Consider the following 18762-nt stretch of genomic DNA (forward strand, 5'->3'; position numbering starts at 1 on the left):
CGCTGTGCTTCTTTACATCCATGATCGCTGTGCTTCTTTACATCCATGATCAATGTGCTTCTTTCCATCCATGATCAATGTGCTTCTTTACATCCATGATCAATGTGCTTCTTTACATCCATGATCGCTGTGCTTCTTTCCATCCATGATCAATGTGCTTCTTTACATCCATGATCGCTGTGCTTCTTTCCATCCATGATCAATGTGCTTCTTTACATCCATGATCGCTGTGCTTCTTTACATCCATGATCGCTGTGCTTCTTTACATCCATGATCAATGTGCTTCTTTACATCCATGATCGCTGTGCTTCTTTACATCCATGATCAATGTGCTTCTTTACATCCATGATCGCTGTGCTTCTTTACATCCATGATCGCTGTGCTTCTTTACATCCATGATCAATGTGCTTCTTTACATCCATGATCGCTGTGCTTCTTTACATTCATGATCGCTGTGCTTCTTTACATCCATGATCGCTGTGCTTCTTTACATCCATGATCAATGTGCTTCTTTACATCCATGATCGCTGTGCTTCTTTACATCCATGATCGCGGTGCTTCTTTCCATTCATGATCGCGGTGCTTCTTTCCATCCATGATCGCTGTGCCTCTTTCCATACAGTCAGAAGGGTGAGAATCATGTCTGCTCACCTGACTCCAAACAGCTTGTCCTTTCAAAGGCTGTATCAGCATGGATGAGCTAATCTGAGAACTGACCTAGAGGTCTGTCACCGCGCCGCACAGAAGTAGAGACTGGTTGACTGATTGCACTGCTTGCTCCACTTCTGATAAAGAGAATCTTGTGAAACGAGTAAGAAACAAGCTAGGCACACTTAAACATGCATTGTAAACATGTAAGCAAAAACTCAATTAAAAAAAAAAAAAAAGTAAATCCTCTTCTTACATATCAACAACACAGACAGATGATGTTGCGAGTTGCATTTAAAGCACGCATGTGTGGCCAGCGAGTGAGCGTGTGTCTCTATAGCTGCAACTACCTTACAGGTATGTAATGAAGCTATCTGATCTGGTAGAGTGTATAGGAGACTTCACTGAAAGCATGTTTAAAACACTGAGCTAAAAGGCCTCGGATTAGCCTTGTGGGTTGTTTGTAGCATCAGCTTGTAATACAGAAGGGTGCATATTGTGCAGTGAAACACAGTGTTAAAAAGCAGTGTTGTAAACAATGCGTTCTCATTATTAATCAGACCTTGGGCTCCAGTGTTACATCCCTGCTGAAATGTTTTCAACATTAAACACAGTATAAAGGGGAATCAGTGTCTTCCTAATGCAGGACTCGCTCTGACTTGCCGGCTAAAAATAGAGCCTTCAAAGATCATTCCTGACTCATTCTGTCAGCACTTGAAAGAGGAAGTTTTTTATACAAAGAGCAGGTGAATGGAGAGAGTGGGATTCCGCTGTTGTGTAATGTCAGGTTTGTGGAGAAGTCACCCGGCTGGATTAAATACAGATCGAGTTCCCTGTGAGACACACGCTCTGTTCCAGCAGCAAGGCTACAGCCCTGAGATAAGATATCTTTCCAGGCTGGACTCCTGGGTACTCCTCTGGGATTAACTATTCAAATCCACACTGAATTCCCTTTGCGTGGTCCTATCATCCCGGAGTCTACTGTATCTGTTTGATGTAGCTTTGGTAATTATTTGCTTTAGAATGATCTCTAGAGATACTACAGTGCATGAGGTTGAAGCCTGTTTTACACTGCCTTGTGAAAGGCACTATAAAAATGTAATTGGTTTGTTGTTTGTCGTGTGCTATCTAAGCTTTACAGAGGCAGGTACTGCACTGGGAGAACTACAACCCTGTATATCATTGAGGGGCATAAACACCAGCACCTTTAAACAACGCTACTGTGCCAGAGAGTCAACCAATGTACTGTATGTTGACGTGGTTTAAAAAGTAATCAACAGCATTAGCAGCCTTTTTGAAATCCTTGTTCTATTTACAAAAGCCAAAACAGGGCAAACTTTGCACTGTAGCAAGAGCTTATATAGCTGTCCTGAATCTGCACTTGATATTCTCATCAGTACAGGAATCACTTTCTGCTTTAGGGGGGAAAGAGAGACGGGTGGGGCGGAATCTAAAACAGTTCAGCTCGGTGTGAACGAAACCCCTGTGTCTGAGTGCCATTGTGTGCAACTCTGTGAGTCTGGGGGGCAGCCTGTGTGGGTTTGGGAGGAAGGGAGGTTGTGTTTGAAGGACAGTGTGTGTGTGTGTGTGTGTTTGGGGGAGGGGGAGGTTGTGTTTGAAGGACAGTGTGTGTGTGTGTGTGTGTGTTTGGGGGAGGGGGAGGTTGTGTTTGGGGGCAGTGTGTGTGTGTGTGTTTGGGGACAGTGTGTGTGTGTTTGGAGGACAGTGTGTGTGTGTTTGGGGACAGTGTGTGTGTGTTTGGAGGACAGTGTGTGTGTGTTTGGAGGCAGTGTGTGTGTGTTTGGGGACAGTGTGTGTGTTTGGGGGCAGTGTGTGTGTGTGTTTGGGGGCAGTGTGTGTTGTTTGGGGACAGTGTGTGTGTGTTTGGGGGCAGTTTGTGTGTGTTTGGGGACAGTGTGTGTGTGTGTGTTTGGGGACAGTGTGTGTGTTTGGAGGACAGTGTGTGTGTGTTTGGGGACAGTGTGTGTGTGTTTGGGGGCAGTGTGTGTGTGTTTGGGGACAGTGTGTGTGTGTGTGTTTGGGGACAGTGTGTGTGTTTGGAGGACAGTGTGTGTGTGTTTGGGGATAGTGTGTGTGTGTTTGGGGGCAGTGTGTGTGTGTTTGGGGACAGTGTGTGTGTGTGTGTTTGGGGACAGTGTGTGTGTTTGGAGGACAGTGTGTGTGTGTTTGGGGGCAGTGTGTGTGTGTTTGGGGACAGTGTGTGTGTGTGTGTTTGGGGACAGTGTGTGTGTTTGGAGGACAGTGTGTGTGTGTTTGGGGGCAGTGTGTGTGTGTTTGGGGACAGTGTGTGTGTGTGTGTTTGGGGACAGTGTGTGTGTGTTTGGAGACAGTGTGTGTGTTTGGAGGACAGTGTGTGTGTGTTTGGGGGAGGGGGGCGCAGGTGAATGTCTGGTTTCCTCGTCTTTGTTCACTAAAGCTGTGGTTTCCCAGCGATTAGCATCACAAAGCCAGTGTTTCCTGAGGGGAGGGGCAGGGATCCCTTGATTTTCAAGCCTGTCTCCCTGATACCTGGGGTTAGAGCCGAGGACATGCAGCCACACGCCAGTGCGTCTGCTGTGCAGACACTGCAGGATAACATTGAGATTAGAGAGTTATTGAGGAGTTCCTGAGAGAATGAAGAAACACACATTAAAAACTTCCCATGCAAGAGAAACGTCTCAACTTTTCAAGCATTTGTTTATCAACTTCAATATTGCTGATTACTACCTTACACCTGTATTTAGTCATGTTAGATTAAATCCTAAATATATTTTTAAAAAATGTAGCAAAGTAGCATCTGAAAGTAAAGCAAATGGAGCAGGCTGTGGTTAACTGCTTGTTTGCTCTTGTACACCACTCATGCTGAGCTCCTTAAACATTTCTAATAGAAAGTATGTAACTCTGCACACTGATTGCTTGTGTGTACAGGCGGGTGGGGATGAGGGTTCTTGGCAAGCTGTTGGTTAGTTTAAGAGCCGACAGCACTCAGAGATCATATTGAAATTGGCCCTCAATCACCCGGCATGACAAAGCAGCTCACACAAAGCAGTACAGGAACACTGGGGAGGGGGAAGCAGCCCTGGAACAAATTTAGAAAATCAGTAGAGCTTTGTATAAAAGCCAAAGGGAAAAACAAAAGTCTAGTACACTCACGTTTCAGCTGGTGCCTTCTTCAGTAAATTAGGGCTGCAATGTATTTTTAGTGCTGGTTCACGGCTATGTGAAAAAGGCTGTAAAGGCCCTTCTTTACATTCAATATTAATACTGGAAACCTGGCAAGGTCTGTGCTGCAGTGTACAGAAATAACACCCTGTGATACTGATCTCACATTGACATGATTACCTGTCCTGTTTTGATACCGTGGGGAAGGAGCCAATACACAGCAGGTATAATGTGTGTTAATCAACACACACTGTTAATCCACTGCATGGCACCAGGAGAGCAGTGCCAGAGCAGTGCTGTAGACAGGGTCACAGGCAAGGTGTTTTAAATGTGCTCTGAGTGTATCTGTGTGTGTGTGTGTGTGTAGGGGAAGCACACGTTGCCTCTCAGAGAGAGCACAGCTGTCGTGGAGAGGTGACCCTCCTCCCCATGGAGCTGCTGTGCGGTGGAATGCCCACGCAGACCCTGCACATGGGATGACATTACTGACACACAGCCAGCAGAACAGGGAGCTCCACCTTTCATACCATCATCATCATCATCATGATCATCATCATCATCATCATCTTCATCGTCACATTATCATCATCGTCATCATCATCATCATCATCATCATCATCATCATCATCATCATCATCATCATCTTCATCGTCACATTATCATCATCGTCATCATCATCATCATCATCATCATCATCATCATCATCGTCACATCATCATCATCATCATCATTATCATCATCACACGGAAATCAGCTCCTTCATTGTAAATGAAAATAGAGAAAGGCTTGATACTTCTGACCAGGAAGCATATGGTAGTACACGTCAGGCTACTGTACATGTCATGATTGGGATGTGTAAAGTAAAGCACTGTGCAGCCTCTTCTCAAATGCTTCTTGAACGATGACCTCTGTAAATGTGATTTACTTATTGCTGGTACAGTAGAAATGCACCACGTCACATTGAAGTTTTGCTTTAGAACATAGTTCATGATATTCACTGATCGTAATCAAGCAGTATTTTTCTACCCAGGTTTATAAGGTACAGCGGGAATATTATGAGATTTGTAGAAACTAGTTTGTAGCGTGAACTTAGGGGCAGGTTTGGAGTATTCCAGTGGTTCATATCACAGAGTGTTGGCCAGTCCTCCTATTCCCACAATCCCAGCAATGAAAACAGCAGGAGTCATGGGCGATAGTCATCATTCTTTTATTTGTTCTAAAACAGCATGGATGTAAACATGTAACACTGGGGTGGGGTACAGAGCTATGCAGATCCCATGCAATAGTCACAGGCAGCCAGGAGAGGGCAGCACGCTCGCCCTGCTCCACACCGCCACTTAGGAGGGAGAAGAACAACTAAATATCCAACTAGATAGGGGGAGTCATTTCTACACACGCTTACAATGTTACATTCAGCAATGATATGAACCCTACTCTACTGGTAGTGTCTTTCTTTCTCTAACCTTATTGAGAAAGAGCATTCTCCGGAGGCAGTGGTGCACCTCACAGTCTACTGCATTGTGTGTGTCTGTCTGTGGACAGATAAACAAGGCACTAGGGTGCCTGCTCAGAGCTCAGGAGTGGGCAGAGCTGTGCCAGGGAGGGAAGCAGGCTTCTGTCTCCACAGTGACAGTGAGGTCCCCGTCCCTGCACTCCTGCCGTCCAGCCCCATCACAGTTCAACACGTTTGCTGTTTTGCATTTTAATATCCTGCACATTATAACCCAATGGAATCTGTATAGCCTGGGATTTATTCCTCGATATCATTGGTTAGGAGCACTGCACTGGCTTTTTGAGCACTTGAACTACCATATTTAAAAATGACAACCAGGTTCAATGCCTTCCTCTTTTTCTGAGTTCTGTAGGCACCTGGGCAGCTGAGTGTCCCTGCAGAAGGACACTGCCTACCCTCATCTCTGGGTCCTCTGGATAAAGGGACTGAAAGAACCAGGTCTTGAACCCAAGGTTCTTCTGAGCTGTGCTGCCCAGCTTGCAGCTCCGCCAATCCCCTCTTCATGGGACTCGGACTGGGTCCCACTCCTGCCAAAGCTCCATTCCTGGAGCCCTGGAGTTTGACCAAAACCACATTAATGTCCCCAGGGACGTTTGGAAAAAGTGGATTCAGTACTTGTAGACAACAAGTGTGTGCAGATTGTCATTCAGCTCAGGATCCTTTACAATGACATTCATTGTGTGCTATGTAAAAATCCTTTTCAACGAACCTGCACCATTTTGTCAACAATCTCAATTCCGTAGAAGGAAAATCAAAACTAGTGAAAGGGTCAGGTGATGTCAGCTACACTGCAATTAGGTGTGCTGACTCTTCACGTTGCTGGTAGGGTTTCTGCAGTAACACATGACATGAACGGTCAAAGTGGAAATGAGAACTGGAACTGTCACAACAAAACACAGGAGAAGAGACTTGGTGAGGAGTCTGGAGGCACTGCAAGCAGTCCTGTAGACAGACTGCTTGAGCATTATTGCAGTTACAGTCTGGTGTTCTTTCTGTGTGTTTATCAACACCTTGGTGTCCCAGTGCTGTTGGGACTTCACCAGGCTTTAACAGAAATGGTCTGTAGCTTTTGCTTTTTTGTTATATTTATAGTTTTTGGTTGAAATGTCACTTGCTTGTATTACACTTGTTCTGGTGTGGCCAGAGGCTTTTAAGGCTAATAATAATAATAATAATAATAATAATAATAATAATAATAATAATAATAATAAGTTTGAGAGTACACCAGCACAGTGCACACACTCACAGCTCCCCTCACAGAGGAGACATGGAGAGCCAGGACTGTACCACCCTGCGATCGTGCCTCCCACAGTAACACCTTTACCAGCGGATATACTTAGCCTTCATGCGTTGGCTTCAGTTTGTCCTCGTGCTTTGTTTCAAAGTGTGCACTGTGTGAACGAAACCCCCTCTTCGTTCAGTTTTGGCATTGATGCAGTAATATTAAGAAAAGGACATGACCTTTTAATGCACTGCATTTGTCCTGGGGGATACAGGCCGACAATGCTGAGTAAATGAGGAGCAAAAAGGGAATGTCACGCAACTGGAGGGGTGATAAACATATTGCATTGTAAAGCTGCCAGGGAAGCAGCAGGGCAGCTGAAGCAAACTGAATCACATGAGTTCAATAAGAGAAGTGGAAGCATTTCTGGAGAAAGGGAGGGAGAGGAAATGGAGATGGGGGTACGGAGAGAGAGCAGACAGCCAGTGTCAATGATGGGGTGTGGGGCTGCTCCTCATCATTTCAGTGCTCTGGTTGGAATGCCCTTCCAGGATATAGCAGGAAGATGCATTAACCATGACAGGCTTGAACTCTGTGGGGTGTGAAGCACTGAGCACATCACCGATCATGTGCTAGTTCAATCCAATCTCCCCTTTCGCTAATAACATCCCTCGCTGTTTCCATCACAGTGAATTCAATCAGGCTCTTTCGAGGCTTGCAAAAGCATCCTCTAGCAAGTGAAATTGATCAGTGATTAACTGGCCCCTTTCCCTTGAGCACATTGTCCTTGTACTATTCAATCCATCGTTGTACTGGACACTGGGTTTGTTTTACTGATGAAAGTAAGATATCGTCCCTAAAAACACAAAGACATTTTTTAAATGAGAATAATATAGTTTGATAGTCACAAAACTGTTCTAGACTACTAGACTACTGTTAAATAAACCCACAACAGTCTAGATCATGAACCAGAATGTGTTAATACAATTGGTTCATGTTATAGCAAGCATAGTATGTTATATAAATGCAGTATTCCACTAGCTGTGTCCTTCATCTCTGTATGGTTGTCAGTAGCCACACTGAAAAGAGTATACTGTCTAGTACTGAGGGCTGGTCCGAGATCTCTGTCACAGGGGTTCAGTTCTACAGTGTACATTTTCTCAATCTATCATTTCATGACAAGCTAAAACAATCTAGTGTAGAGAACTCAGTGCTGTGGATCTGAGAGCCAGCATATCCAATACAGTCTAGTATACAGAACTCAGTACTGTGGATCTGAGAGCCAGCACATTCAATACAGTCTAGTATAGATAACTCAGTACTGTAATGGGGATCTACGAGCCAACTAATTCAATCCAGTACAGTATAGAGAACTCAGTGCTGGCAATCTTAAAAAGAGCAACAGTGGGTTAACATTAGTAAGCCCACAGAATCCATAAACAAACACTTTAATTAAACCAAGTTCCAAGCTGCACATTCCAATAATATTTAATAAATGATGAGATTCATGTTCTCCTCTCTGTGTGCTTTGAGAGTACATGGGCTCAGGGGGGGGCACAAAAATAAACATAAAACATCAACTGATCCATTATTTATTGCTGCTTCCAGGGAAAGAGCTACTCGATCTCATTAATGTGCCCAGTGGATCGCCTTGTGGACTGACTTGTATCGCTGGCTCCCAGTCCCACCTCTCCTGCACAAACCAGCATGGCAGGACCTGGGAGTTAAAGAGGTTGTGTCTGTCCTGTCTGTCCTGGGAGATATTGAGGAGTCAGTGTGGAGAGCGGCTGAGTGAGTCCAGAGGGTGACGAGGAGTGAGGGACTGGGATGGAGGTGCTTCACTGGTCCCAGACGCACTTCTTATAGCAGGATTGGCTCCTGGGGGAGGCAGATTTCTTTGTTACTGTGTCTTGTTATCTCTTTTACTCTCAGTACACTAGGAGTATTGGAGTCCTGTCCTGCAGCGCTGTATCCCCCCCCCCTCCTCCTCCCCACCTCACTTCCTCTCTCCTTCACCAGTGTGCTCCCCGGCCCCCCCTTCCCGCCCCCCCTTTCTAATCCCGACTGCGGTTCCGCCGCTTCAGGAAGAAGAAGGGGGTCTTCTGTGGGGGTCCGAGCAGCATCGGCACCTGGTTCTTGTGCGTGATTTTAATCTGAGAGGGAGAAGAACAACAGCATTTACATTATTCTGCAAATAAACATTGAACACATTTGGATTCACAGCAGGTTCTACCTTGGCATGCATTTTCAATGTCAGAATAATTCATTTGGCATCCATTTTGAATCCAGTTTTACTACAGAGATAAAAGAAGCCTAATTCATCATACACAACATATATGGCAATGCACCCCAGATTATGTTGTAGAGTGAGAAGGATATACAGTAGGAAACACAGCTGAAAGAGAGGGAAGGGTTGGGAGGAGGAGGCTCTCACCGTGCTGGGAGGCTGCATCCAGGGCTCCCCATCGATCTGCATGGGCAGCAGCTTGGAGGTCCTGGAACGAGATGCACACAATACAGTGAGACCCTGGGACAAGAGGGGCTGTTCAAATTGGCACTTCTTTCCAGTGCACAGCCACACTAGCCAGCCAGCCACTGCCTTGCAATAAAGCATAGAACAAGCTTGAAAAAGCATAGGTAAGCATTGGTAAAACATGGAAAGATATGATAACCATGGGAACCATGGGAAAACTGCAAGTGTGCAAATGGTTAACTTTCATAAGGTACACCACTAATTTTCTTCAAGGTAAGATATTTCACACTCCAGCCCAGATCCTGAACAGCAGGTCTCTCCTGGCCCTCACTCTTACCTGATGGTGACGCTGCTGCACTGTGCCAGCCTGCGCCCGGCGCTCTTCAGCCCTGTGTAGATCTGCCCCATCTCGATGGCTCCCTCCAGACCCACCACCTCCAGCAGCTGGTCACTCAGGTCTGAGCAGAGAGAGAGAGGGGGAGGGAGAGAGGAGGTGTGACTTTAACCATCCTCAATGTGACACAATACTCTACTCACAACGCAAGGATTAGCCTTGGGGAACCAGTATACTTCACACACTGGGAAGAACTCATTAAAACAAGCAAACTGCTACTGATTTACCCTGGCAGTTAATTTAACCAAAAACTGCAAATAGAAACTGGTAGACACAAATGAAACGGGAAGCCCATATAAATCCAGACTGTGTAACCGTACAGAGAAACAGCAACGTTGGGGGGGAAGTAAGAACTAGCACAATATTGTGAATGTTAACACCTAATTTGAAGTGCTCAGAGGCCTGAGAGGGTGATACGAGAGGGCTGGAAAGAAAGAGAACCCTAGAACAGCCACCCTGCATGTTCATAATGCGCATTATCCTGAACACTAACAGCACACTGGTTCTCAGATTCAAGTCAAGGCCTCGTCTTGCAGCCAGTCCTATAAATAGCTCTTGCTTGCCGCCTTGCAACGTTGATAATCAGATAGCAGTTATGACTAAAGGCAGTTATGACATTAACAATCTTCTTATTTTTTAATCAGCCTCAGGTTCATGCAGCTTGTGTCACCAAGGCAATGCTAATAATAGACCCAACTCTCCATGACATAGCTTACCTACCCTGCCACCCTCCTGTCTGGCACTGATCAGATGCATCACAATGTCCTGCACGCAGTGTCACCAGTGCCAGCTTGTATTAAACTTGAGTCCCTGAATTCCACAAACAAAGGTGCAGATTTTGCATTGGAGCTTTGTTAATCTAGCTCCACAAGCGCCTCTCCCAGACAGTCTGGAGGATTTCAGCATATGGAATAATCTTTACATTTAAAAACAAAATCTCAAGTTACAATCCATGTTTGTAAGAAGAAAAGAACATAAAAACATTTACAGGCTAGTCCGGTTCCTAGTAGCTGATTGATCTATAAACCCAATGCTCTTAAAGGATCCCTATGATTCAGCATCAACAACATTACAAAGAAATGAGTGTGGTCTAGTGCTCTCATTCCAGCTGAAGAGCTTGCCTCAGTGCTGAGGGATGGAGGCTGTGAGGCAGGAGCAGGCTGGTGTTTTGTGTTGTTTACACAGACCTCACGATTTCCACACTGAAGCAATCCCTGTCTATTGCAAGGGGACAGTTTCATTATTACCAGACATTTGCACTGAAAAACAAAACACTCTTTTTTCAATCTTTTTTTATGTATTTATTTTTTTGTACTGCGTACAAACTCAACAGCCTTTCAGTAATTGAATGATGTTAATGGAAAGAAACCCTATTGCTGCTCTGTCTCCAGGCATGATGGGAACATCACAGTTCTACAGGATCTTAACTCTTTCAGTACTGAACAATGTGGAGGCCTGAGTGTGAAGGTGGAGGTGTGGACAGCAGGCTTCTGTTACACAAAGAGAAACTGCCCATGCAGTGCTTTATAAACATACGCAGACCGCTATGTAAAGCTACTAATACAATATTCACGCAGTCATCACAATTTGAAAACGTGATTGTGAATAGCTATCCTGTCATTTTAATGTGCATTATTTATTTACCGAGTCTCAAAAAACATATTGAACCTACTTTGGAAATATGAGCTCCAGTGGCAGTCGAGTGATAGATACACACATGCATGGCATATCTAGTGACTGTTTATTAACATGGAACGAAACTTCAACAAAGGGTTAATTGCATATTAATTAAATACTTATTTATGTATTTAAACAGCATGTGTTATCTCACTGCTTGCTACTTGACACTGAAAGCACAGGGGAAAGACAAGTGCAGGTCGTAAACCTGGGCAATCCACAGACAGTATTCTGCAAAGGGAACCACAGGAAACGTGGGTCCTTCTGATTAATACCGTGGTGTTACCAGATGCAGAGGTACATCTTTTCTGCTTAATACTGAGTTCCATCCTGCTGCATCTAATTATCAAAAGCAATTGTTTCCATATCCAAAGTCCTGTGCTTTGATGTAGAAATCTGAACCCAGGAACAGTGCTGGTTTACAAACAGCCCCTCTGATCATCTGTCCTGTTGTGTGTCGTTCTCTCCTGCCTCGATGTCAATGAGAATGCCAGCCCTCTGGTATTCACAGTATAGTACAACACTGCACTTCATAGCTCTCAAAGTACAGAGGCTTTAATGTCATTATCTCTGGAGTTTTTCTGTCTGGGAATGCCTTTTCAATTATATTATCCAAACAATGCAAGTCTACTGCTGGTTTCAATTTGTTTTTGACAATAACAGATTTAACTCTACTGTCCATAGCAGCTTGAAACATCAGTGTGTGTTATTCTTTTCTGTATAATTGGGATTATGTGCATTTTAGTTTCTGCTCTGATGCAACACTCTGTGCTGAATATGTGCAAGTCTCTCTCCCTCGCTCCCCTCAGTGAAATTCAAGCTCTCTCCCCCCTACCCCCCTCCAGGAATCTGTGTTTCCGAAAAGGATTTACAGGAGCAACTAATGAAATAAAAGCCTCGTCCCGAGGGAGTGGAGCTGCATTAGCACTGAGAGCCTCTCAGAGCTCCATTCACACGCCACATTCCCTGACACACAACTTACCACTAGAGCAATAGACTGCCCTCATTCACAGCCACCAGAACAACTGGGAGGCAGCATGGTCTAGTGGTTAGAGCTGAGAGACAGGGAGGGAGGCAGCGTGGTCTAGTGGTTAGAGCTGAGGGACTGGGAGGGAGGCAGTGTGGTCTAGTGGTTAGAGCTGAGGGACAGGGAGGGAGGCAGCATGGTCTAGTGGTTAGAGCTGAGGGATTGGGAGGGAGGCAGCGTGGTCTAGTGGTTAGAGCTGAGGGACTGGGAGGGAGGCAGTGTGGTCTAGTGGTTAGAGCTGAGAGACTGGGAGGGAGGCAGCATGGTCTAGTGGTTAGAGCTGAGGGATTGGGAGGGAGGCAGCGTGGTCTAGTGGTTAGAGCTGAGAGACTGGGAGCCTTGTCAGAAATTAGCCTGAAAAAAATATATATATTTCTTTCAGTTGTGTAACTTTTTGGATTAAATACTGGTCTTGATTGTATGCCCTGTGTACTAAACTACACCATTCAGGGTCCTAATGAAGAAGATTTTTGACCTATAGTACAGTATCTTTTTCCAGTTGGGTTCAAGTTGCAGAAATTATACATGTGATAAGCTTGTCATTCCTAAAATAATTGGGAACTAACATTACAGCTATCTGACCCAGCGCACCAGAGAAGTGCAGCCTGGATATAATGGGGAGGAGATGGTCGTCTCAGGTTGTGTGTCCCGGGTGGATCAGTTCAGTGTTTTTAAGTTATTAATAGCTTTGTGTATCAAAGCTCTGGAAGGACATCTGCTCAAAGTTGCAAGCGGCTTTTATGTTGAATGTATTTCATTTCTATTGCGTTGCCTGTAGCAGCAAAAGATTAGCGATATGAGTCAACTGACAACAATCCCTCTCCCTCTCTGTCTCCTCTCCCTCTCCCCCTCTCCCTCTCTCTCACTCCTCCTCCTCCTCTCCCTCTCTCCCTCTCCCTCTACTCCTCTCCCTCTCCCCTCTCCCTCTCCCTCTCCTCCTCCTTCTCTCCCTCTTCCTCCCCCTCTCCCTCTCTCCCTCTCACCCTCTCAATAGCCTGTTTCCCAGTTGATTTGGTTCTCTCCTCTGCTGGTTTTCCATTGCCTACAATGACAAGTCCAGGTCAGATTATAAAGGAAAACTTCAATACCGCACCTTGGGTCATGGTTAGCCAGCGTCATCACAGTGCTTTAGCGTGCTGAACGCATCTCATGAAAAAGGGGAATATAATTCAATTTAATCATTCAATTCAACTGAAGCCTTGAAGATTAATGGTCTAAATGGTGGCCGTAAATAGGTTTCCCCAAGAAGGGCAACAGCATGTACGGCAAGTTTCCCAGCCCAATTAACACTAATCTTGGACTACCTAATGTTACTTTTGGAAAGATAATGTAAGATTAGTGCTACACTGGGTCTGTGAAACCTGCAGATAAACTTCCAAATAGTTTTTCTTGGTTTCAAAAGAGCGGGCTTTATCAGGTTTTTTCCTGGACGCATTATCTCAGGATTCCTATTTGACCTGATCACCACAGATGGAAAACAAACTACACTTTTCACCTGGAATGGATCCTTTGCAGACCCTTTCTGATTTGCTTTTTCACCTGCGTTGAGAGGTTCTGAGGTTCCTCTGCATTGTTTCAGTTCCAGACCCAATCTGCAGCTGCAAGCTGGGCCAGGAACCTGGGTGTGATTCTGGGAGAGGTGGCTGAGTTAGGGTTTTTGAACCACAGTTACTATCTAACCTAGAGGTGTAGAGGGTTCAGGGCTGTAGGTGAATCAGTCAAGGGTCCTCACACTGGAGTGCAATGCTTGTGTGTGTCAACGGTGTCAACGCGACCTGACCGTGAGAATCATATTCGTGTATTAACAAACTGTGAAATAACATGGGAGCACTCAGCACTGCAGAGGGAGTGGAGAAGCAAGTGAACAATTATCTCTCTCTCTCTCTCTCTCTCTCCCTCTCTCTCTCTCTCTCCCTCTCTCTGCCTTGTTCAGGCAGGCCAGGCACATTCAACAAGACCCCGACAACATCTCCATGGAAACCAGACTTGGTAGTTCAAGCTGCAGTTTAAAGGCAACAGAGAGAGAGAGAGGGAGAGAGAGGAGTGTTGATAGATGTAATATCCTGAATTGGTTTTCAGCCAGAGGGAAGCAGCTGAGAGGGGGTGAGCAGGAGGAAGAGTAGCTCATCTGTTTTTTAAGGAGATGCGTGATGCTTGCGCTCTCCGCAGTCTCTCTTTCTCTCTCTCTCTCTCTCCCCGCTGTCCCTTCCCTTTGTTCAGACAGCCTCTGAAAGCCTCTTACGGCTCTATAACTCAGTTCAGCCATAAAAGGAGATTTGTCTCTGAAGCCCCAAGCAGGGCTGGTGTGCAGTGAAAGAGACACTGACTTTCTGCAGGTTCAAACCCAGCCCAGGGACTAACAAGCAAACTGTTTTCTGAGTTGACCCAGGTAGTTCACAGCTGCACACAATATAAATAAATGCCTTCACAAGTGCTGCCAAAACCCAATTTCAAGCAGAGTCCTGCAATAAGCAGCAGCAGGGTCAGGCGTGGTCAGCACTTCTTCTTGGATTATTATCTGGTCCGTTCTCATAAACATACTTCTTAGCTTTGAAGGCCCCCGGGTCTCTCCTGAACACAATCTCCATGCTTGTGGATCTCCTGTGCTGACTCTCAATAAATATATACAGAACCCCCAACATGCTCACCCTGCACACAAAACTTGAGCTCCTTGGCATCGATGACGGTGCTGGACGGTGCTTTCTCAGGCACTTTCTTGCTCATGCGGTTGTAGTTCCGCCTCTTCTTAGTCTCGCCCCACAGGTTTGAGCCACCGTGCATGCTGGGAATGTTGAGGACAGCGATGCCCTCCAAAGAGGTGTTGCTGAGGTCCAGGATGATCCCGTCGCACTGGACGAGAGGAAACAGAGAGAGAGAGAGAGAGAGAGAGAGGGGGGGGGGGGTTAGCCTGCTCTGACTGGAGATTACCATGAGGGATCAGACCTGAATATTGTGTAACTATGTGAGAGATCTGTGCATTTTCCACTTCCCTGTATTAAGTTGTGTTGACCATGGCCCTTCATTTAGATTTATATTCCAGTTTGAGGGACATGGAATATGGGAGTAAAATTTAAACAGGAAAAATGTGTAATTACAGAAAGTACAGCATATTTTGACCTCAATAAATGATCATTACAGCACAGTGGAAAATAAGGCCCTGGGTTCTGTCCTTCTATTAACTCAGTATACTTAATTTTCAATTGAAGGAATAAGGATATTATGTTGTTATATTCCATGGCAGTTTTCCAGGCACCCCTCTGAAAAAAGCTCCTGTCACAGAATGTTGTTGTGTACTGTGTGTAGTGTTTTGATTGATGTAAAATATATGTCATGTTTAGAGGCTGTTCTGTATCATTGTGTAGGCTGGAAAAGATAATACTAGCTTGACAGCCCTGTACAATTCTGTTATTAGAATTTGTAGTTCTTTTCATGTATTATCGAATTGTTTTTATTAGATTGTCCTGAGCGATGGCTTTGGAGATGAAACCTACAGGCAAGCCTGCAAACAGCCACTGCAGTGAGCCTGTACTGTAACAGGAGCTCTGTATAAACGGTGGGTTAAGATACTATGCTGTACTGGGATCCAGAGTGGTCCTTCTTTAGGTTTTAGTACGTTCAAAGATCTGACATTTGATTTCAAATGTACCCAGTATTGTTCTTTTTTTCTGTTTGTTAATACACATTATTAATAAGCTTTCAGCTTCAGTTCACCAATCCTCAGAGGATATCTGCAGCTCGTAACGGAGCGGCTGGCCTGCAGTTGTACTTGTGCTGAGTCTCAGAATGCTGGAAAGCAATCCCTCTGGTTCTCTTCTCTGATTGGCTGGCTGGGGGTGCAGGCTTGTATACAATTACAGCACAGGGACTGAAACTCAAAAACTCTCAAAAAAGTGCTTAGCCACAATGCTGCGCCAAAACCCATATAAAAGTGTCCCTTCGTAACAGCATAGGTGAAAGAATAGGGAAGCATTGTAAAGAGGTATTGTAAATCTTATAAAAAAAAATAAAAAAAAACATGGGAAAACTCAGAATTATCGTTCAAATTTAACATGATAAACTTTTATAAGATAATTTATTTTAGTATCTGAGTAACATTTTGTATTCTTGCTCCTGAAAAACAGGAGGCTGTTGACAGAGAGCATTGCATTCTGCTAAAAGAATCAATCCTGTGAGCCAGTGGGATGCATCAAGATTCGTGAGCAGGGTCAGCCTTCAGACACGGAACTTTGATTTTGCTGATAGAGTGTTAGAGCAGGCTCCGTTATCAGATGGTTCAGCGAGGGCACTGGGGGGGGGCTGGTCGTATTACAGGTCTGATGAGAGGGATGGGATGAAGGAGCCTGGGGCTAAGTGTGAGGAGTGGTATCAGTCAATATGCCTGGGGGGCAGGTTGTGAGTGTGAAACTCAATGCATATGATATTATCAGAGTTCAGGGATGTTACTGTGCTCCTGCAAAAGGAATATTGTAGTGCTTGTACAGTGTCAGCATTGAGGGGGAGTTTAGTATACATTAATTGTGAATGCTCTTGAGAATGGGTTACCCTGCACTGAGAGGCTATTCAAAGCAGACCTGAGCAGTCTGCTAAGGCCCTGTGACAGAAAAAAAAATGAATCTTGGTTATAAATCTCCCTCTGAACCTGTGAGGGTGCTGTGTAAAGGGAACAGAGTGCCCCGGACTGGATGGCCTGACAATTCATTCCCAGGGTTAGGTGGAAGTTGGCCATCTAGAAAGGGGGCAGAGCTACAGTACACCAAGTCATCGACCCGGAAGGGAAGCAATGTGGCAACCAAAGGGGCGTGACTGACAGTACGTAAGGGGACGTAGCGAGGTGATCTGTTCCTTTGTTATGGTTAAGCTGAAACCGGAAAGGAGTACTGTGAAATTACAGTGAGTGTTTTGTTTGTTTTGTCGTGTCTAAAAATCTACTTGTTTGTTATTATTAGACAGCTAACACGATCCGTCGCTACAGGCCAGCACTAAACCTGGACAACACTGCACCATTGTACACGTGTAAATTGTATTACACCATGAGCACTATAGCACTCACTCTGGACTTGTGAACGTGTGTGTGTGTGTGTGTGTTCTACTGTGTTTAGTCATTTTGAACTGTGTCTTATTACTTCCGGACTGTAACCCGTTGTTTTGAAACAGTGCAATACACATTGCTGTGTATTGCCTGGGATTATTCTTTGTGGTTGCCAGACCAGGATTACAATAATAAAACCTGTTTCTTGACTTGTCTTCTGTTTCCTAATCACATCACCACTACACCTGTGCACTGCAAACCACTTTGCCACAGGCCCATAAAAATATATACATGCAAGCTGCAGGCCTGCCTGGACAAGCGAAGAAGCTGATTCCAGGCCCTGTCCCGCGGCAGTGTGGCAGGTTCCTGTCACTCAACACAGTGAATGGCACAGTGTGCCGGTGCAGCTTGGCGCTCTCACCTCCACCTCCACGCTCTCGTTGAGTTTCTTGCAGGTGGCAGAGAAGGTCTCGGTCGTCGCGAACTCAAAGTACCAGAGCTTGTTCTTCACCCTGGAACCAGAACCAGGAAGAAAGAGTCAGGGCATTGGTATTTACAACACGTGTATATATATATATATATATCTATATATATATATATATATATATATATATATAGATATATATATATATATATATATATATATATAGATATATATATATATATATATATATAGATATAGATATATATATATATATAGATATATATATATATATAGATATATATATATATATATATATATATGTATATATAGATATAGATATAGATATAGATATATACAGTATTGTTAAAACGTGCATTCTTTGACAGGAATAGTTTCTATTCTCCACGTGTTTTTATCTTGTACTCCGATTTCTCGTGCTGCATGTTTTATTTTCCGAAGTATTGCTTTCCTCCCGGAGTGTTCTTTCAGTGTAAACCTACTCCTGGTGTATCTGATGAGAGGGCCACTGATTCTGGCATGCCACGGACTGCTCTCTCATTGCAAACACCGTGAGCACAAACACCCAGCCGCACGGCATGCATTCAGATCATCCTGAACATCTGCACTGATTGTGTATATCTGAAATATTTATAGTAACACAATCCTATTGAGGCTGCTACAGAAGACCTTGCTCAGGATGAGATATAGCAGAGGACAACATGGGGGTTAGGTTACACAGCTAATGATTCAGGACAGGAGGGGGGGGGGCATTTCCATTGGAGGGTTCCAGATTCCAAATACCCCTCCCCCACCACAAGCTCCCAATACTAAAAGAAACTTCATAAATTCAATAACAAACGTCAAAGACATTGAGAAAGACTTCTAGTGGAAATGAATTGACTTTCAGTGCAGGGGTGTCCAGTCACAGTCCTGGAGGTCTATCCCACTCCAAGTTTAACAGGTATCATTACATAATGAACTCCTTCAGGGTCTGGATTGAGGGTTAATTGGTTCAATTAAACACTTCAGAACAGGGCTGGACCAAAGACCAGGAGTGGAAGGGCCAGCTTATTATGCAAATACTGTTTTATTTATTTATTTTTTAAGTGTGTTTGTTAGATTAACAGAATACATTTTGCTGTTTATAAAACTGTTTGTTTCGTAAACAACAATATGAAAAAGTTCCATGCAGA

The 18762-nt window shown here is 44.5% G+C and overlaps 1 protein-coding gene across 4 annotated transcripts in view; it reads right to left on the reverse strand.

Moving 5' to 3' along the window:
* Positions 1–8582: 8582 nt before the first annotated feature.
* Positions 8583–18762, reverse strand: part of LOC117426383 (diacylglycerol kinase beta-like) — a 60526-nt gene continuing 50346 nt past the window's right edge. For all 4 annotated transcript variants that reach the window (XM_059033923.1, XM_034043901.3, XM_034043902.3 and 1 more), the window contains 5 exons: positions 17567–17657; positions 14765–14966; positions 9356–9476; positions 8980–9040; positions 8583–8698 (listed from right to left, as the gene is read on the reverse strand). In XM_059033923.1, the coding sequence (XP_058889906.1) occupies positions 8600–8698; positions 8980–9040; positions 9356–9476; positions 14765–14966; positions 17567–17657 (574 nt within the window). In that variant the 3' untranslated portion in view covers positions 8583–8599. The remainder of the gene's footprint in view (positions 8699–8979; positions 9041–9355; positions 9477–14764; positions 14967–17566; positions 17658–18762) is intronic.

Source organism: Acipenser ruthenus, chromosome 11, assembly GCF_902713425.1.
Source record: "Acipenser ruthenus chromosome 11, fAciRut3.2 maternal haplotype, whole genome shotgun sequence".
NCBI lineage: Eukaryota > Metazoa > Chordata > Actinopteri > Acipenseriformes > Acipenseridae > Acipenser > Acipenser ruthenus.